At 45.5% G+C, this 22,112-nt stretch overlaps 1 protein-coding gene across 10 annotated transcripts in view; it reads right to left on the minus strand.

Annotated features, from left to right (window-relative positions):
• Positions 1–22,112, minus strand: part of TARS3 (threonyl-tRNA synthetase 3) — a 55,515-nt gene that overhangs the window by 29,150 nt on the left and 4,253 nt on the right. For all 10 annotated transcript variants that reach the window (XR_003681636.2, XR_003681637.2, XR_003681638.2 and 7 more), the window contains exons 4-10: positions 16,190–16,313; positions 12,817–12,938; positions 11,109–11,226; positions 9,367–9,431; positions 6,386–6,464; positions 5,330–5,476; positions 4,419–4,517 (exon numbers count right to left, since the gene is read on the minus strand). Coding sequence is in view for 4 of the 10 variants with exons in the window: in XM_024129733.3 (XP_023985501.1) it covers positions 4,419–4,517; positions 5,330–5,476; positions 6,386–6,464; positions 9,367–9,431; positions 11,109–11,226; positions 12,817–12,938; positions 16,190–16,313 (754 nt within the window). In the remaining 6 variants the exon portion in view is untranslated. The remainder of the gene's footprint in view (positions 1–4,418; positions 4,518–5,329; positions 5,477–6,385; positions 6,465–9,366; positions 9,432–11,108; positions 11,227–12,816; positions 12,939–16,189; positions 16,314–22,112) is intronic.

Here is a 22,112-nt window from a genome sequence, read left to right on the forward strand (position 1 = left end):
ATTAAATAGTCATATATTCCTAGAAGGAGTAGTAAGTGGTTCAACTACATAAAAACTGTTCAACATTTTCTTAAAAAGTTTGTCATTACTTCCTCAGGATCTAGCAATTCTACTCCCAAGTAAATACCCAAGAGAAGTGGGTTCTTGGGAGCACCAAAGACATGATCAAGAATGTTCACAGTAGCTTCATATGTAATAGCCCCAAACTGGAAACAACCTACATGTGCATCTACAGAAGAATAAATAAACAGATTGTACTATAGTAATAAAATGGGATAAATCAAAATACACACAACTTGGATGAATCTCACACATTAAGTTGAACAAAAGAAGCCAGAAACACAATAGTGAATACTACGATTCCATGTTATGAAGTTTAAAACCAGGGACAATTTATCTATGGTAACCAAAATCAGCACAGAGATGATCTCAGGGGAGGGGAGGGGAGGGGAGGCAGGTACCAACCGGGAAGAGACCCAAGAGGACACACGACAAGATGGAAGGTTCTTGGACTTGATTTGAGTGTGGCTGGTAGATGTGCACACATGAAATGCTTCAGATTTGTCCACTTTAATGAATGTAACTTATATTTCAATCAGTAGCCTCCCTCCGAATGCGGTAATATTGTTAGGGAACCGTTGACCGAAACCACCCGCCTTGGCCAGGCACTATGATAACGGCTTGCCTGTGTTGTCTCACAGCAGGAGGTCCTTATAAAGAACACAGTGTTGCCACCGAAAACTAATGGGGAGAATTCGGGGGTGCTGAAAGGAGAAGGGAGGAGACGCCAGCCCATAATATGTCCTGCCAACCTCCCAGAAACCCTCATGTTGGAATCCATCTTGGCTGAGAGATGCACATGCCACCAGGAAGGACCCCGAGTCACCAAATATGGGCCAATCAAGATGATTGGCCAGAGACAACCTGAAACTAACCCCATCACCATGAAACCCGAGACTTCGAGCCACGTGGAGAGCAGTCCTCCTGGGTTCCCTTACCCTACTGCTCTCTGCCCGGCGTCCCTTCCCAATAAAGTCTCCTGCTTTGTCAGCACATGTGTCTCCTTGGACAATTCATTTCCAAGTGTTAGCCAAGAGCCCGTTCTTGGGCTCTGGAAGGGGTTCCCCTTCCTGCAACAACATAAGGGACCTAATGCAAGAACCACCCCGATGAGCCTAACACTTGGAACCATGAAAATTAAGTTTTAATCAGCAGTTTTAAGCTACTCAGTTTCAAGATGGTTTTCTAGGCTGCGATAGAACAGACAACCAGGATAGAATGTGCACTGGCCATGGGTGCTGCTGCACCAGTAACCCTAAAACAGGGGGCTGTGGCTTTAGGGCCAAGTGGTGGGCAGAGCTAAAAGGGCCTTAAAGAAACTGTCTATGACGAGCAGAACACTAATAGGGAGGAAAATGTTACTTGAAGTTGAAGAAAAGAGGACCCTTGTTAGGTGGTGCCAGAGATTTGGTAACCCTGTCACCCCAGGTAACACGGAAAACAGAAAGGGTGCCCAAAGAACTCACAGACTTAGCTGGGGGTGTCTGGGCAGAATGTGGAAAGGGACAGCCGACTTCTAACTGCCTGTGACAAAATACAAGAAGACAGAAACTAGAGAGAGCACTATTACATTTCTGAGACAAATTTAGAGGAAATACAAAGGTGGCAGGACCTACCTGATTCAAAAATAAAACTTTCTCACCCTCAGACCCTCTCAGCAAAAGAGTCACAAGACTCTTGAGGACAAAGGTAAAACCTTAAGGGTGCGGCTGTCTGCTCTTTGCAAAGATCTCGGAATGAGCTGAGTACCCAATGGGGCTTTAAGAGTCTTAGGACTGCGCTTTGTACACTCAGTTAAAGATGAGGCTTTTACATTTTTAAGTGTCATCTCCCAGCAGCCTCCCAGGCAGCCCTGGGTAGAGAAGAATCTGTCCCAGAAAGAGACGCAGGGATGGCTTTTATCTAAGCATTGATTATAAACACTGTATGTAAAAGTGCCCCCCACACTCTTAAAGGAACTGTACTAGCTGGGATTGAAAGAGACAGCACAAAAAGAAATGAGGTCTCTGGACCCCAACCTTCACAGAAGGAATCAGGCTGGGGGCACTGAGAAAGCTGCTCAGAGGTCCACACAGGCAGGGAGGCTGACTCGGAACCAAAGCCCAGAGGGAAGAGAACTGAGTCCTGAATAACAAGCCTTTTCTGACCTTGGAGCAGGGAAGACGGGTGGGAATCAGGGTTTCGACAGATCACTGACACCAGCACCTCCTTCTGCGCCCATCCCTCCCTGAGTGGGAATGTCCCCGGCCTCCTACTCCTCCATCATCATTTTATAATGTGGCGGGGTTGGGGGAGTGGGGTGGCCCACAGGTAACCTGTCTCTTTAGTCCACAGGTCTTACACCGACGGGAACTCTACCTGAGGGGCTACACCTGAGAAGCCTCCTCTGCACCGAGATGAGTTACTAGCTTCTGCGCTGATGTGGTAACCAGAGGAGACTCGGCAGACCTTTTACTCAGCACTCAAAACACATTCAAAGGGCAGAGCTGATTATCCTCCAGCCTTTGGGGGCTGAAGACATAAAGAGCCACGAGACGCTCAGCTGGAAGCCCCGGGAGCCAGGCCCCGGACACAAGGGCAGCTTGTGTCCCATCCAAACACAAGCCCAGCCCTGACTGAGCTCAGTCTCTGCACTGAGGGCTTCTTCTTCCGTCTAGGTGACGGGTAACTGCTCAAGTGGAAGAAAACATCACCCGGAGCCTCTGCAGGTATATTTACATACAATATCCAGCATAGAATAGAAAATGATCAGCTGTGGAAAGAGGCAAGACTGCATACCAGGAAACCAGGAGAAGGCAAAGCCTCTGAGAGGTTTTTCTTTTTTGCATGGAAAGGCCGATTTCCTCAGACACGGATATCTGGGGGTTCAGAGTTCTTCACCTCATCTGTGTCTGCCAACCATTCCCCTTCGAAGCCTCAGAGACCCCCGTTCTTCCCACCAATGCCCTTACCTCAGCGGAAGAGACCACTGGGCTTATGTATGTAAATGACTGTACAGTACTGCAACCCATACGATCAGACCTTGGGCCTGATCATCAGCCATGTCTGTCTTGCATCTATAAAAGATAAAAGATTCTTTTAAGGCCACCATAGAGGCATCCTGTTTATTCTCCACATATTCCACCTCCAACCCAGGGAGTTCAAGGTGCCAGGGGCTGTGCTGATTTTCCAGAAAAGACAGCACACCCCAAACAGCAGCTGTGATGGCCATTACCACCTGGTGAAGTCTGACACCCTTCAAAGACTCTTCAGGTCTTACCTCCCTGCTCTCTGATCTCCTCCCATGGCTAAGCAGTGGCCAATCCCTGTGGAAGGCATGCAGCCCACAGAGGTCAGCCTCCAGGCGCACAGCCGAGAAGAGAAGGAAGGAAAGCGAGTCAGAGAGTAACGAGTACAGGCCGCATACCTTCTCAGGAAGGCACTGCGGAAGGTGGTCCCCCCAACAAGAGGGACAAGCAAGGAAGAGGAAGACATGGGTCAGGGGAGAGGGGACTCAGCACAGGAAAGACAGGAGGGGAGTAGCCAGGGAGATGATGAAAAGAAGTCCTAAGACATCAGTTGTCAAGAATCTTAGCAGCAAGTCAATTCTGGAGGGAGAGGACCAAATTTGAAGAAAAAAAATTTACTTAGAGATTACCTGAATCATCAGAATACACTGCAAGAAGTTTCAGAGTTTTGATAGAAAGTTGAGGATGAATTAGTGATGGGCACATAGAAAACGGAGGAAATGAAAGTTTTAGGTAATTATTAATTACAGGAAAGACACAGAAAGTACAGAAAGGAAAAGTAATCCTAGTAGTCTGCCTGGGTCACCTCTGAACAACATCTACATACTCCTAATGAAGACTTTCTACTCTATGAACTTGTCCTATTGTACAAGTAGCTATTTTACAAAATTGTTTTTTCACTCTTTGCTCTGGAGCTGCCAAATCACCCAGGAGTCACATAATAAACAATGGCGGGGGGCACCAGTGGTCCAGGGATCACATCCTGAGAAGCAATGATACTTCACAGTTTAGCATGCTGCGCCACACAGAACCCTTCCTCCTTCCTTCTCTCAGGGGGAGTTCCACACTTGGTCTGAAGTTTATCTTAGTATCCTACATGCTCTAGAAACTTACATGGACAAGAGGTACATTTAATGAAGTCCAAGGATAAAAGTAAATATTTAGGGAAAATACAAATTGTTTCAATGTTTTTAGTTGAAGGCACAATGTGGCATTTCTCTTTGAGGTTCAAAGTTCTTATTATTATTAAAATAAAATTAATGGAAATGCTTGGCCATTTTACGATGAGAGAAAATAGTAAAATGTAAAATGGAGTTGAATAAGTATAGAATATTTAAAAAATTAACTTACTCGTATGAAATCCATAAGTGTATTATAAATGAAGGCTCCTCTGGGAAGAAAGAAACAGCTTCCAGGACTCAGATCATGGAAAAAGAAAAGTTCTTGTTCCTAGATTAAAACAATAATTGCATTTCATTTTCACTGTCGTTGCATAACATTTACTGTATACAAATGATACACTAGGAATAAAACATGCACTCAGTTATTTCCGATTCTAATATTGACATTCCAAAGTCCCTCAATACTGTACTTGAATCTAACTACATGTAACAGCACATGTAAAATTACAACTCATATTTATGGTTACTTAGCTTTAAACTTGGCTTTTATTTCACCTAGTATTTACTGCTGATTTCCTCCTCAGCACCTTGGAGTACGGATCTCACGGGGAGACATGGCTGGAGGTGGGCTCTGAGTGACGTGACATTAGCATGGCCGTCATGCCGAGAGCCCACCCTGGTGGCCACCACCACCCAGTGTCCGTCCTCATGCCACCCTGCACGCTACCCAGCAGAGCCGAGGACATGGAGCTCCACAGCGAGTACCTGGCCTGTCATGTAACAGCTCCTACGTGGCAGGACTGAGAGTTAAACCCAGGTCTGCCTTCTTGCAGATCTTCTTTGTTTCTGCTCTGCTTCCCAAATACAAAGTATATTATCAAGTATACACAGTTTTTAAAAAAAGTTATTTTTATATCATGATAAAAATGAAAGGTGCAATTGTTTAAATCTAATAAAAAATACAAGAAGGAAAGAGGTTAGAAGACATTGGGGTAAGAGCGTGAAAGAACTCAGCAGCAAACCATGAGCGCCAGCAAAACAGAAGACAGGAGAGGAGGAGAAGAAGAAATGTTAGTTTTAAGACACCCTAGTTCTGAGACACGGTCGCAGGCCAGCTCAGCAGCGCTCAGCGCGGCGCACCTTCCCAATCCTCCTGTGATCCTGGGTCTTGGCCTCCTCCTGCAGCTTCTCCCAGGCTGTCATCATCTGGTCATCAGGAAAGGATATCCCGTAGACCCTCTGCAGCGTTTCCATTTCAGGGTTACCCTCCCAATATGTTGAGGAATTCTAAACATCAGATGAGATTTGGGTAAACACACCAAACCCTTGGTTACAAATAAAACTGCTCTGAAATATGTACAGCTGGTTCATACCAGGGGCCTGAGCTACCGTGGACTTTGTTATCAGCTGGGTATCCTGGAACCACTGCCCCGTGGATGCTAAGGGATGACTATACACAATTCCTCACCCTAACATCAGCATAGCTTACTTAAAGATGAGTTTTTGTAGACTTGGAATCTTAAATTGTTTCTAACTAAACCTTCCCAGCCCAAATTATACCATTAATCAGTAAATTATGTAGTCAGTCTGCTGTGGATTCTAGGGATGAAAAGTGAGAAAGAAAGTGTGGAAATGAAGGAAGGCCAAGCACCGAGTGCATCACACAGGAGAGGGCAGTGGAGGAAGAGGTGTGGGGACATGAAGGCCAGCCTTGCTGACTGTCATCACCCTTCCTCCACCTGTGAGAAAACCAAGGCCTGGGAAGGGCAGGACGGTGATGTTTAGTCTCAGGCCTCTTGATTCCAGAGCATGTTTTCTGCATCATACCACTCTAGCCCTTTTTTTTCTCCTTTCCCTACAGTATGTTATTCTCACATGCAGATAAACATTCTTGTTCCCATTAGGGCAATTCAAGAAAACAATAGTATGCAGAACAATATTTTAATATAGATGAAAAAGAAATGCACTGTAACACTTATAGTAAGGTTAAATGATAAACAATTAAAGGCTACATATAATGTTCTAATTACCAAAATTCTAAAAAATTATATTATTTTTAGAAGCCCATATAAAAATCAAATATGAATGTAGTGTTTCTAAGAGGCATGGTGTTCAAGTTATAAAAAATATTATTGAACTACTGTCTTATCTAGTTCATCTTAAGTTTACTATATTAAGAAAAAAATCAATCCTTACCTTGAAAATTTTTATCGCTTTAATTTTTCCAGTGTGTCTTACATGGGGGCCTTTACAAAGGTCAACTAGTGGACCACACCTGTAATGAAATATTTAAAACATGCCCAGGCACAGTTACAGCTTTTGGGACTAGTCATTAGAAACCATGTTCTATGTTTTGGGGCAATGTTTAATTTAGGAACAACTTAATTTAAATTAATTTTTAATTTAAGGAGCAGGAAAGAGGCGATTCACCTAGTCTCAGATCCCAGCCTTCCCTCCTTGGCTCACATTCAAAAGCCACAGAATCCTTGGAAAGAAACTATGCAGACAGAGACACCACTTTTTTTTTTTTTTTTTTTTTTTGTGGTATGCGGGCCTCCCTCTGTTGTGGCCTCTCCCGTTGCGGAGCGCAGGCTCCGGACGCGCAGGCTCAGCGGCCATGGCTCACGGGCCCAGCCGCTCCGCGGCATGTGGGATCCTCCCAGACCGGGGCGCGAACCCGGTTCCCCTGCATCGGCAGGCGGACGCGCAACCACTGCGCCACCAGGGAAGCCCGAGACACCACTTTTCATTGTCACACCCTAAGGCTCCTAAAAACCTTCACTGTCTTAAAATCAGACAGCCATTTCCCTGCTCTAATTTTCAAAACCAAAATCATATGACAGTTATAAAAAATGTGTTAAGTTGATATTTTACATTAAAAATAAACTCCACCAAACCCAAAGAACGCACAGCACCAACAGTGAAGCATGCTATAAGCATCAGTGTAGATGGATTGTAACTCATTTCCCACCTCTGGAGGGTAATCTTGACCATGGGGAAGTTGTGCATATATGCGGGCAAGGGTGGATGGGAACTCTCTGCATCTTCTAAATTTTGCTGCAAGCCTAAACAGCTCTAAAAAATAAAGTCTACTTAAAAAGTAAATAAATTCAAGGGTTTTTGTTTGTTTTTAGGCCCTCTGATTTCATGACAAAATGTCTAATTGTCTCTTGGTTTAGAAAAACAGCATGCCGACTTAACAACGTAAATCTCAGGCAAAGGTTTAGATCAGAGACGACACTGCTATTAAAGCACACGGGGCTGCAGCTGGGGACTCGCCTGCACCTATAATGAACAAGGGACCACCAAACCCTAACAAGCGCAGACTTTTCTCCAAGTACAGAAACATTAACAGAGTTAAGATACCAATAATGTGGGTCTGAGGGAAGGTGACTTAACATAACCAATTTAAGGAAAATTTAGTAAAGAAAGAAAGTTGTTCCTTAACTATTCCAACCAATTTTAAGTATTTTTAAAGTTCATTGGTTAAAAAGTTAAAAATTACAATGAATACATAAAGCGACTGGATTATTCACCAAAGTACAATGAAGCTTTAAACATGAAAACATCATTTCTCTGAATGACCAGGCTTTAATGTGTTGTTCTCTGTCCAAGATGGAGGTTGTAAGTCAATGCTCAGAGAAATGGAAAAAAATGCCTGATTAGCATGAAAGACTTTAATAAGCTAATCTTTAAATAATTCCATAGAAAAAAAGCCATTTATTTTCAAAAAATTAAATACAAGCCATTCCAATTGATAGAATAAGCATCAATGTTGACCTAAGTTAAAAAAAAAAACCACCAAAATGTCAAGTATTAAGAGCCAGAAATTTAAAACTTAACATACCTTTTCAATTTCTTCATTTATTTTTAAACTTTAAAATGATTATACTGACACTTATTTGTATTATAGGTAATAAATAACAAAATCTTATCAGGTCATTGGAGAGCAGCAAAAATAAGGTAAGCATGGTATCCACCTTCAGCATAAAATGGCCATGTGTTCATATTATCATTTAAGAAATGCACTGTGAGACTTCCCTGGTGGTGCAGTGGTTGAGAATCCACCTGCCAATGCAGGGGACACAGGTTTGAGCCCTGGTCCGGGAAGATCCCACATGCCACGGAGCAACTAAGCCCGTGCACCACAACTACTGAGCCTGTGCTCTAGAGCCCGTGAGCCACAATTACTGAGCTTGCGTGCCACTACTACTGAAGCCCACGCGCCTAGAGCCCGTGCTCCGCAACAAGAGAAGCCACCACAGTGAGAAGCCCGCACATGGCAACGAAGAGTAGCCCCTGCTCGCCGCAACTAGAGAAAGCCCACGTGCAGCAATGAAGACCCAATGCAGCCAAAAATAAATAAATAAAATAGATTTATTTTTTTAAAAAAAGAAATGCACTGTGCACAGCTGTGCATAAAGGGGGTATAATTTTACTCACAGTACAATTAAGTCAAAAAAGCATAGTACTTGAGTATGGAAAGGAAGTTCCCTGTGGAGGATATTTGTGGTCGTACTTATACAGGGACCAGGTCTTCTCCGATGGGACCGTGAAGGTCACAGGCAGCCAGAGAGCAGGCCACACAGAAACAGAGACGAGCAGTACCCACAAGGTAGCTGAACAAGCGGCCAGTAAAAGGGGTTGGGAGCCTAATGCCCAGCAAAACTAAGTGGATTGGGTAGGGGCTCCCGCTGGCCTCTGCTTCCCACCACTTCTTGTCTCACTGTGAGTCCAGCCTACGCCTGGGGGGTAACGCTCTTGGACCCCAAGCAGTGGAGAGCGTGGTCAGAGGCAGAGAATCACTGCCCGAGGAGACGGCCCATGACAGCTCCCACCGCCCCTCAATAAGAATGTGGGAGGACAAACAGAATTCCCTTCCCTAACAGTCCCCCAGAATGTGAGGCCCTGAGAACACAGTCTTACCCACAGGGAGAAAGAGGCTGCTACAGCTAACATCCAGAAAACAGAATGTGGGTTTTTAGTACCATCCTGATAAATACAAATGAGAAAATAACAATTCCCCTTTGGTGATAACATTTTAGAGTCCCCACCTACAGTAGTACTATACCAACCATGCAAATTTACAAACAGACCACCCACCAAAGACAGACTTGCTACCGTTAATGCCTTCAGATGTAACACTGAGCAGTGTTTAAAATTCACACACACTTTACCTGTAAACTGTGGTCATTGGCGTGTTAATCTTCTCCTTCAGGATGCGGCATTTAAATTTATTGTACTACAAAGAAAAATATATTTACATGTTATCACACAAAATGTTTAAGTGGGAAAAAATGTTATAAGCATCAGTGTAGATGGATTGTAACTCATTTCCCACCTCTGGAGGGTAATCTTGACCATGGGGAAGTTGTGCATATATGGGGGCAAGGGTGGATGGGAACTCTCTGCATCTTCTGTGTTTTCAACACACACTGAATGGGCGTCTGCTATGTTCTAGGTGCTGAGACTGTGCGGATACAAAGAGCTGACAGCCCAGAGCTGTGCCATGCAGGACAGGAGCCTACTGAGCATTTGAAATGCAACTGATCTGAAATGAGGTGCACCAAAAGGGCAAAACACTGGATTTCAGAGGCATAATGTGAAAAGAAAAAAATAAAATAGCTCACTAATTACTTTTTATGTTGGTTACATGTTGAAGCAATATTTTTGACTTATTGGGTTAAATAAAACGTTATAAAAATTAATTTCATCTTTCTTTTACTTTTACAAGGTGGCTACCAGAAAATTTAAGATGACATATGTGGCTCCGATTTGTGGATCTCATTATTGGACAGCACTGTTCTTGAAGATTGCAATTTTAACTACATGAAGTAAATAAAATTCTGAGGACTTGTAAAAATTAAAAAAGGGAACCCTCCTGCGCTGTTGGTGGGAATGTAAATTGATATAGACACTCTGGAGAACAGTATGGAGGTTCCTTAAGAAACTAAAAATATAACTACCATATGACCCAGCAATCCCACTCCTGGGCATATACCCAGAGAAAATCATAATTCAAAAAGATACATGTACCAAAATGTTCACTGCAGCACTATTTACAATAGCCAGGACATGGAAGCAACCTAAATGCCCATCGGCAGATGAATGGATAAAGAAGATGCGGCACATATATACAATGGAACATTATTCAGCCATAAAAAGGAATGAAATTGAGTTATTTGTAGTGAGGTGGATGGACCTAGAATCTGTCATACAGAGTGAAGTAAGTTAGAAAGAGAAAAACAAATACCGTATGCTAACGCTTATACATGGAATTTTAAAAAGCGGTACTGATGAACCTAGTGGCCGCGCAAGAATAAAGACGCAGGTGTAGAGAATGTACTGGAGGGCACAGCGAGGGGCGGGGGGAAGCTGGGATGAAGTGAGAGAGTAGCACTGACATATATACACTACCAAATGTAAAATAGGTAGCTAGTGGGAAGCAGCCGCATAGCACAGGGAGATCAGCTCGGTGATTTGTGACCACCTAGAGGGATGGGATAGTGAGGGTGGGAGGGAGGCTCAAGAGGGAGGTGATATGGGGATATATGTATACATATAGCTGATTCACTTTGTTGAACAGTAGAAACTAACACAACATTGTAAAGCATTTTTACTCCAATAAAGATGTGGAAAAAAAAATTAGCAGAAAACCCCAAACAAAAGAGGAAAACCCAGAATTTTATATGGTATTATACATACTGTTGAATTCAATAGCCGGAGTACTAACAACACTCAGAATTAATCAGATTTATAAAACACACATATGAAACTACTCACCCGGCCCTTCGCCTACCTATGTCTGCATTAAAAATTCAACCAACCCGTTTGGAACAATTTGGTGAGCAGTGGCCAATTATTTGTTAAAACCAGTCGTCTGTGTTAAATATCGTTCACGTTCCCGGCACGAAATTACCTTAAACAGGTCCAGCAGGGCCTCCTTTCTGACTTCCAACCTTTCGAAAGGTTGCTGCTCTTTGATGATGGCCTCGCACGCACTCTCCAGCGCTGGCAGCTCTGTGCTGGACACGGCCCTGCAGGGAAAAGCAGCAAGAATCAGCACAGATTGCTCAGACATGACCTTAGACCTGTGGCCTTTGTCACCAGCTGACTAGCCTTCTACATGGGGAACGTGGTACTTTACTGTCCAGAACTTCAGAGGGTCAGTCATCCTTTCACAGGGCAGGTAACCCTACTTCTCAAAGAGGGAGACGGAGGCATCAGCTGATGAACTGCCCTCGGTTCTCTGAACAGCCCCATTGGACACTCCCCAGCTGGACCGCAAGCTCCTCCGGGGCCTGATCATCTGGGCAGTCTTCCTCATTCTCCACACGTTTACGTTTTTGTTCAAAAGCATAGTGTGGAGTGTGCGCCACGCCCCTGCCCTAGACCAGGAGATCCAGGCTGGGAGGAAGTTCTGAGAGCGTGAACTGCAGGTCAGCCAGCCTCCGCTGGGCAGCCCTGGCTCCTCTCAGGAACCCCTGTCTGTGCTCACACCCCTCCAGCCCTGTGGGCCACCTGTATTCCTCAAACAAGCCACACACACCCCGACCCAGGGCTGTCCCACAGAGGCCTGGGACATTCTTCCCCCACTAGCCTCAGAGCTCGCTCCCTCTCTCCCTCCGTCCCACCCCTGCTTCAAGGTCACTGAGCTCTCAGCTGACCGGCTGCCTGCTCAGGCCCCCACCTCCCCTTCACAGCCCTCACCACCTCATCACCTCCGACAGCAGACGGCTGCGTGTCTGTCTATGTCTGTCTCCCCCATCCAGACTGCTGAGCCCACGAGAACAGGCTGATCTGTCCAGTGCGGAGTCAGCAGCACCAAGCCCGGAGCACACAGGAGGCATCAACACATCCTGCGGAATGACTCCGGGGTTGGGGGGGTGTCCAAACAGGGGACTACGCTGGACAAGCTGGGAGCAGGAGCTGCAGAGTGCCAGGCGCTCGGTTAGGGAGGGGTCACTTTGGCAGCGTGGAGGTGGCCGATGGCGGGAAAATGTACCACGGTCGTCCAGGCAAGGACGCTGGGGGTCTATGTTAAGGCAGAAGGTGGGGGAGAACTACTTAGGGGATAAAACTGGCAGAACTGGATGGAGTGACTGGGGGTGGGGGTAGGGGGTGGCAAGGAGCAGGGTGGGCTTGGGAGGACCCTCAGGTTTGGGTTTGAGAGCTGGTGGTTTCCTTAAGGGTGACGAGGGATATGGAGAAGGAGGTGGCCGGGGCTGGGCCTGCTGCTCGTGCTTTCAAGCACGGATCTACTTGAGGAACGTGAGGCCCCTGCGAACCAGCCCCTCTGGCACCAGCTGTGGGACATGTGTGGCTGGGGTGGACAGCGCCCTTGACTGTCACGGCGCAGAGCTGAACTATGTGCTCTCCAGGGATTAACCCTACAACTCTGGTCTGAATTAGTAGTTTGCCCCAGCCAAGTCTCAGGTTACATAAATAACGTATCACATCCTTCTCAAGAAAAGAAAGAAAACAATTTGAGAAGTTACCCTTGAATCTAAACTCATAAAAAATAATACTGTTCATAAATGGTGACCTAATCTATAATAACATTCTGCGATAGGTATTCACTACACTAATGTGTAACCACTATAAACACATGCACTTAGAGGCGTTACCTGTCTTCGAGGAACATGTCGTAGTAGAACCCGCAGTCGGTGGGTGGCCCGCAGCACAGGAGGCCCCCGTAGTGGAGCTCCAGGGCTTCCCCGAGGATGTGGGCACTGGAGTGCCAGTACACCTGCGGGCAGGACAGAGGCCGTGGCCACGACCACGGGTCATGGGAAGCCATCAGGCAGACAAGAGGACAAGCGATCACGTGGATACAGTGTAAGGGGACAGACACTGGGACACAAGGCAGCATCAATCTCTGGCGACTGCTGATGAAAGATGCTTCCTGAGCCTTCCCTGGAATCCCCGGAAGCCGGCTGCTTGGTTCTAACATGCAGCTGCTGCTCTGTGTGGCAATGAAGCCCAGCTCCTAAACCACTTCCTTCTGTGCCTTGTCCACCGAGCAAAGCAGCCGCCCAGAGCTGGTCCAGGCCCAGCGCAGAGGAATGCCAGGGAGTGCAGGGCATGGGCCCCCTTCCTCTTCCTCCGGGCAGCCTCTCTGAGTCAGATTCGAGGCCACAGCGGCTGCTCATGACATCACTCATGTTAACAAGATTCTGCGTCTACACAGAAGTCTTCACGTGCTGAATAGCACGTGGCTGTGGAAGTCTGAAAGATAACTCCAGACAGAGGGGTCACTGAGGACTGTCTGCTGGCTGCCGGGGTCCCCTGGGCAGGGTGTACATTAATTAATTCACTGCAGTCCAAGGGCCAGTCATTAGCTCTACAAGTTCAGAAAGTTGATTGGGTTTTGAATTACCAAGGAATCAAAGGTTTATGGATACATTAAAACCAACCAGTCACCAAATATCAATAAATATAGATGCCAAAGGAACAAGACAATCGAGTCCTCTGGCAGCACTTTCCTTAATTAAATAGGAAACAAACTGCAATTAGAAAGCTGTCTGAGATAATAAACCAGAGTAGAGGGAGTTAACTGATTGAGCAGGCTCTGTGCAATCCCGACCGCGGCACCAGGCCTAGAGAGTCAGTCCTTGGGGCAGAGCCCTCTGCTTGGGATGGTACAGGATGGCAGCCCGGCTGCCAGCGTCAGCCCAAGTACCTTCTTTGGTGCATTGTGCACACCTGGAAATTGCCTGAGCCAAACACTGTGTTAGGTGCTGGAGACACAAGAGAGAAAGAAATGTGAGCCGCTGGCCTCATGCGGTTTGCAGCCTAGTGGGGGAGAGGGCAGGCAACAAACCTCTAAGTGCATCATCGCAAGACGAGAAATGTATTTAAGAGAAGATGAATAGGGCGCTGTAATCAAGAATCACGGCGGAGGCCCTGTATTCACAGCGTGGTTAGGGTTGGGGGGATGTACCACAAAGCAGCTTGAGGAAGGCTGACAGGTAAGAACAGGCCAGCGACCATGCAGGCCTTGGAGAGGGATTTGAGTTTTATTCTAATGCAGTGGGATGTATTAAAAGGTTTTAAGCAGAAAAGAAATGATTGAATTTACATTTAAAACATAGTGTAGGGGCTTCCCTGGTGGCACAGTGGTTGCGCGTCCGCCTGCCGATGCAGGGGAACTGGGTTCGCGCCCCGGTCTGGGAGGATCCCACATGCCGCGGAGCGGCTGGGCCCGTGAGCCATGGCCGCTGGGCCTGCGCGTCCGGAGCCTGTGCTCCGCAACGGGAGAGGCCACAACAGAGGGAGGCCCGCATACCACAAAAAAAAAAAAAAAAACAAAACATAGTGTATCACAGAACTAGCAGCTTGAGTTCTTACATATATCTGGTTTTGTTTACACCTCAGATAAGTACCTATGCTTCCTGAGCATGAGGTCCCAGCAGCACATCACTGACTGCTCCTGGGACTTCGGCAAAGATTTAGAGCAGAACGAATACCCACATACATTCTCCTGCTGGACAGCATGCTTGCAAAAGGAAATATCTATTAGATATATTTTAAACTTGAAAGCTCTACCATTTTATAAAATGCTCCTTGTTTCTGGTGTGCGTATTTATCAACTTTACATGAACATTCTTGCGTCACTTTCAACGTGAATTTACCTAGAGGGTGGGGACTATTTACTTTCCTATGTTACATCATGCACTAAATAGTCTTGTAAATAGAAGCATCTTTTAAAATAGAAGTTTAAGAGTTTGCTATACAAAGGAGACGAATTTTTCTGTAAAGTAAAAAGTGCTTTACAAAATCATTAATTTTATCATCTTGTAGATCTGAGTTTTCTAGATTTGCTTTTCTAGGATTTCTTTTTCATGGATATGCATTAAATATTCATAAATGGGTTTATGCTCAAAATCTTAATATGTTCATGGTAATAGGAAAATAAAATCCAAGAACAACAAAAAAGTCTCTGTTACTAAATTACACTAAAAGAAGCATCAAGAGCTTGGAAAAGTTACTGAACCATCCTGAGCCTGTGTACTATTAACACGGTACCTGTGTGAAAAGGTAAGTGCAGACTCAGGGAGATAACATACACAAGGGGCTGGGGCTGGTGCCTGGCACAGAACATTCTCATTTTCATAAACAACCACAAGTATTTCGGAAGCCATGCAATGTGACACCAGGTTCCATGTTAGTATCAGGGTAGGAAGAGGGGTGCACTGATGAGACACTCTAGAAACATTCCCCAAGATAATATGATAAATAAGTTTTCTCTTTCATGATGTCACTAAACACAGGGGGAAAGAACTCCAAAGAGGCCAACCCCTCCATGGAACATTAAGTTTGGTAGCTCCCCGGCCCCCACCCAAACACCTGACAGACTGAAAGCCTGCAGCAGCCCACTGTTGAAAAGTCTGTTAAAGAACAGTGTCTGCAGGTCAACCAAGAGCCAGCTAGTGTGGGAAAGTGCTCAGGTCTTGGCAGGATTCCGCCCTGAGGAGAGGGTTAAAACTAACTGCCGGGCCAGCTACCATGGCTGCTCCTACTTGACTTCTCCGGAGGCTGACACCACCTGAAAGTGTCTAGTTGTTTATTTCCTTGCTCACTACCCCTCCCACCAGTGAACCCTCTGTAGCAGAAGCCTCTGCTGCCCCACAAGGTCTGGCACCTGCACCCAACAGCTTAGATACTAGTCAGCTGACTGAGGGAATCAATACATGTTCACAAGTTCTGGGGTGACAGCTGGCATATAGTTAGGTGACAGTTGTTTGAGTTAGATCTTAAGTGAGAAAAATGAAATAATACATATAAGCTATGTATTTCATTTTAAAACTGCTCTTTCTGAATCATTTTTAAACATGGTGTTATTAATATTATATTTATTAAATACCAACATAGGCATTTTAAACCTTAGAAGGCCACAAAACCCATTATTCTTGACTTCAGTATGTGGCTTCATAATTACATAATGTAATTGACAACATAAATAGACAAAGTATGGTGGGTTGGTCTTTAAACACTTACAGCTTGGGCTTCCTTGTCCTCAAACATGAGCAGCTCTAGGGTGGAGTCCCCTTCCAGTGGACGGTCCAGGTCCCACAGCTCCCCATTCACTTTGGCTATCACTGTGCTTTCCGCCAGCTCCTGACTGGTGAGAGAACAGTCACGTGGGCGTTAACGCATCACAGGCTAAAACAAAAGATGAAAATGATTTCCAGGGTTTCTTTCTTTAGTGGAAAGTACAAACGTAAACTTAATAGGATAGATTTTTTTACATTTTGTAACACTTATTTTAAGTACAAAAGTAATAAGATACGTTCACTGTAAAAAGTCAGATAATAGAGAATGCACAGAATAAAATAAAAATCACGTAAATCTCACCACCCAGGTATCACCACTCATAACATTCTGGCACATGTTTTTCCAGTCTTTATCTATACCTGCCCCTCCTTCACACACCACACACACACACAAACACACACACACACACACACACACACCCATCATAAAAAAACATAGTTGCCTACATAATTTTCTTCACAACCATGCTATCAGACAGATTCCCAGAACATTCTGGAAGGACCACACTGATTAAGGAAGCCTCCTCCTGCATACCAGGTCGTTGTGTGCTATCAGAGCATACACTGCACAGACATCCGTGCACAGGCGGCTTTGTTCTTTGGTGACTTTTCTGGGAATAGGCCTTTGGAAGTAAAATTGTTAGGTCAAAGAGCATGTGCCTCTGAAGGACTGCTGATAAATATTGTCTGAATGTACCACTTCCACGCACCCTGATTTTTTCAAACTTTGCCAATGTGATGTTGGAAATGGTTGTTTACACCCATCATAAAAAAACATAGTTGCCTACATAATTTTCTTCACAACCATGCTATCAGACAGATTCCCAGAACATTCTGGAAGGACCACACTGATTAAGGAAGCCTCCTCCTGCATACCAGGTCGTTGTGTGCTATCAGAGCATACACTGCACAGACATCCGTGCACAGGCGGCTTTGTTCTTTGGTGACTTTTCTGGGAATAGGCCTTTGGAAGTAAAATTGTTAGGTCAAAGAGCATGTGCCTCTGAAGGACTGCTGATAAATATTGTCTGAATGTACCACTTCCACGCACCCTGATTTTTTCAAACTTTGCCAATGTGATGTTGGAAATGGTTGTTTTAATTTGATTTATTGGATTATAAATGTTTACTGTCCAGTTTACCTTTATGAACTGTCCATGTCCTTTGCCTATTTTCTACTGAGGTGTTGATCCTTTTCCTTTGCGTGTGTGTGTGTGTGTGTGTGTGTGTGTGTGTGTGTGTGTGTCTTTTCATTAACATTTATTGTTTGAAAATTACTGACAAAAATAACATGTTAAGAGACCTAGTAAGGGCTTCCCTGGTGGCGCAGTGGTTGCGCGTCCGCCTGCCGATGCAGGGGAACCGGGTTCGCGCCCCGGTCTGGGAGGATCCCACATGCCGCGGAGCGGCTGGGCCCGTGAGCCATGGCCGCTGAGCCTGCGTGTCCGGAGCCTGTGCTCCACAACGGGAGAGGCCACAACAGAGGAAAGCCCGCATACCACAAAAAAAAAAAAAAAAAAAAAGAGACAAAAAAAAAAATATTATGGGAGGTAGAAAAGCAGGACAAATATTACCATCACTTTTGTGTTTTCTATTCCTGAAAATGCAGCTCAGAACGGATTCCTTAAGTGAATGACTACCTAGTTCAAGAATTATTGCAGTTAATGCATATATGTTCTCATAAAAAATCACAATAGCCTGGCACAGTCTGTTTTAGCTGAGGCTTCTGAAGAAGAGACCTAGAAAGCACAGAAAAGCACAAAGAAAAAAAATCACCCTCTGGACTTCCCTGACAGTCTAGTGGTTATGACTTCGTGCTTCCAACACAGGGGGCACAGGTTCGATCCCTGGTTGGGGAACTAAGATCCCATGTGCACAGCCAAAAAAAAAAATTCACCCTCAATCCAGTCACCCAGAAATTACTGTTAACATTTGCTGTCCGTCTTTCCACTTTTTTGGATAAATACATACACCAATGTAAAAATTTTAATAGTATTACTCTTTATGTTATATGATAACCTACTTTTTAAACTTAACAATAAACCATGACATTTTCCCCAACAGCAAACAGACTTGTAAAACATGCTATTTGACAGCTGCAGTAGAACTAAGATTTGCTTAATGAACCCACTATTGCTGGGATTTGGGTTATTTCTTTGTGGGTTTTGGTTTTTCTTGTTTTTTGACAATGACAAATAAAGCTGCAATGGACATTCTTGAACATTCATCTCAGTTCCTGATTATTTTCTCAAGATAAATTCTAGAAGTAAAACTACTGAGTCAAGGGATAAGTACTCTTAATGACTTTAAGTGGACTATATTACCAAATTTTCCTATCAGGAAAGGGTCCCAAAATACCTTTCTCTGTGCTCTCACCTTCAGGAGTACAAAATTGTGTCATCTTGACAATGTAACTCTTCATTTGCATTTCTGTGAGTAACTTGAGCAGGGGCATAGCACTGTGGTTAACAGCACACACTCTAGGGTCAGGCCAACCTAGGGTTAAACACTGGACAATTTACTCAGCTTTTCTAAGCCTCATCAGCAAGATGGGAATTACAGGACATTCCTCATATATTTATCCTAAGGATTAAATAAGGTGTACTCATAATAAGAACTTAATACACGTTCAGTATTGTTATCAGTGGAGTAGAATTTTATCTTCACCTTTGCTGGCCATGCCAGGCTGCTAAGGGCTCCTCAAGCCCATTCTCTCTGTCCTCTACAATCAGTGCCTGGCCGTCCTTGCAGCAGGAGGTAGCCACGTGGCTTAGGTGGAGGCAGAAGCGGTGTCCAGCACTGCCACATCTCAGCCTTAACACCATGCAGGGCACCTGTTCATCTGGCCCTCTGTAGATGGAGCACACATGCCATGACCTTTGGACCACACGGACAAGGGAACACTGTACCAGACCACCCAACAGCCAGATGGAAGGAATTTAGGTCCCCAAATAAATGTATGGAGAAGCGCTGCCTGCCAGCCTGGACCCCACATCCCCAGACTGCTGTCAGAGAGGCTCTGGTCGTATTTAAGGCACTAAGTTTTCTGTGGCCTGTTGCAGCAGCTTAGCCTGTGTCTTAACTAACGCAGAAATAAGGGCCTGCCAAGTGAGTAACAAAAACAAATCATCCGGCATTGGCTTAGCGGATGGGTGGTGGGTTACACAGAAAGAGGTACTCAGATGTGGAAAGCCAATAACCCTGTTACAGTATAACAAAGTGTCTCCTAAGACTTGCAGGCAAATAATGTGCTTACGATGCCTGTAGCACAGGAGTAAATGGTTATACAAAGGCAAACGCTGGGATACACTGGGTAACTCTCGTGGCTTTTAACAAAATACTACCAGGCCAAGATAAGCTCAGACGGTATTTGTCCCCTTGCGAGGGAGGCTCTCTCCGCACGCGGCCTGTAAGCTGACTGGGAGTTCAGAAGTGTGAGGCTGTGCAAGACGCAAAAACAATCTTCTGTCCCAAAGAGCAGGAGGAACAGGCACTGACAGCCCTTCTCAAAGGCCACACAGAGACAGACAACACAGGCTGGTCCAACGACAAGGATCAGAGTTAAGGGAGCCGCCTGCCCCCAAACTCTGGTTTTGTCTGATCTTGGCCCATTTAACTGAGGGAGAGAGGAACAAGCAAAGGGCAAAGGCCAGGGAATAAAAGGGTGAGAAGTCTCTGTCTAGGAGAAATCTTCAGTATGGTTACTTTCATGGGAAACTGACTAGAAGCTTCTAGTTAGAAGCCTACTACGGTTAACTGCTTGAGGGAATTGTTTTGCCAAACAAACTACAAGCCCAGCTTACAAGTACCCGCGACTGATCCTCACAGGAGCCCTGAGCCCCACGTGTGCACCAGCCAGAGCCGCAGCAGCAAACCTCGCGGCCTCCACGATGAACAACTACCCGCACTTCAGATGTGGCAAGTGAGGGCGAGGGACAACGACAAGCCCTCCAAACTGCAAAATCAGGGCCGACAGAGGGCGGTGGACAAGAGAGCTGCTCCCAGAGGACAAACGGTGGCCAGATGGTTTGACCCGAGCCCCACCCACGGCCGGGCTGCAGACAAGATCTGGGGGCTCCTGAGCACCACTGTCTGCCGCATCACTCCTCTTTTTTCCAAATGACACTTTAATCGTGATTGTGTTTATCCCACCACCATATACACGTGGCGTGGGCAGCCTCGTCTATCAGTTTACTTGCTGCTAGAGCACGAGCAGCCAGCCGATGGGAGTGTTGTGTGCTTCACCTGAAAATCCTGGGCTTTCTGCTGCCAGGGCCTGGAGTTGTCTCGCCGGAAGAGTGAGGGAGTGTGGGGGATGACGCACGGCGGATGCTCACGGGTGTCTGGAGGTCTCAGCGGCATGCCGCGGCGGACGCTGTCCCCAAGACCATCCTTCCTCTCTCCTGTGGTGACAGTGCCCGGGCTGGACAAGTGGCCAGCCAGCAGGAGCTACGTTTCCATTCTCTTACAGACGGCGTGGCAGTGTGACTAAGCGTGAACTAACAGGCTGTAGGTGGGAATTAAAACGTGCTGCTCCAGGGTCTTGGCCTCAAAGTACCCTTGCTCTCCAGCCGCTCTTCCCCTGCCTGCAAGAAGGTCCATGGGTGTGACCCAGCCTCCACCCCTAGACGTGGACAAACCCTACCTAAGGGGATGGCAGAGCGACAAGATGCGGGGATCTTGGGTCCATGAAGGACTGCCTAGACCAGAGACGCCCACCAGCCTGGCCACCACGAGTCTGTCGGAAGAATGTGGCATCTGCCTTATTTAAGCCATGATCTCTAGGGGCTCTTTCCTGCAGCAGTTTAGTCAGAAGTCCCTGGGGGGCTCCTGGAAACACAGATGACTGATTCAGGAAGTGTGGGATGGGGCCCGAGAATCTGCTCTTCATCAAGTTCCCAGGTGACGCTAATGCTGCTGGTTTGGGGACCACATTCCGAGAACTACTTTTCAATGAACTACTATGAACTGTCCTTTGCTCATTTTTTTCTGCTGGGGTATTTCCTTGGGATAAATGGCTATGTATAGAATGACTGGATCCAAGGGTTGGGGTTTGCACATTTAAGAAAGAGACTGCGCCTCTGCATCCACCCTCCAGCAGTGCCATTTCCCCAAAATCATATCAATATTAACCATTATTAATAAATCTTTGACAGACCAATAGATAATACACAATTACTTTAATTTGCATTTCTAAGATTATCTTTTCCTCCTTTTTATGCGCCATTTTTACGCATAGCCATTTTTCCTAAGTGTTTCTGATTCTGTCTGTCTTTTCCTTAATGATTTGTACCTTACATGCTACACTTAGTAAGGCCGACACTCCCTCAGAGCAGGGAAAAGCATCCATGCAATCAAGTCTCAGTAAACCAAGGGAACAGTCAGTATAATTTAATAAAACTATTATTTTTAACTTTATTTTTATAACCATACACCTTGCTGCACCCTTACTTATTTTAATAGTTTTTCAGTTAATACTCTTCTCTAATTCACTTTTTTAGTTTCCTCTTTGTTTGTTCTTTTTCTAACTGCCTGAGTTGAATTCTTAGTCATTTCATTTTTTTTAATTCAATAATAAAAGCCTTCAACACTATAAATCTGTTCCTGATCACCACTTCAGATGTATTACATAGATTTTGAAATATATTCTCTTCATTAGAAGTATTTTCTAAGAATACTCCTTTTTTTTGTTTTTGTTTTTGTTTTTTTCTTTTCAGTACGCGGGCCTCTCACTGTTGTGGCCTCTCCCGTTGCGGAGCACAGGCTCCGGACACGCAGGCTCAGCGGCCATGGCTCACGGGCCCATCCGCTCCGCGGCATGTGGGATCTTCCCGGACCGGGGCACGAACCCGTGTCCCCTGCATCGGC

Source organism: Physeter macrocephalus, chromosome 11 (assembly GCF_002837175.3).
Source record: "Physeter macrocephalus isolate SW-GA chromosome 11, ASM283717v5, whole genome shotgun sequence".
Classification (NCBI taxonomy): Eukaryota; Metazoa; Chordata; class Mammalia; order Artiodactyla; family Physeteridae; genus Physeter; species Physeter macrocephalus.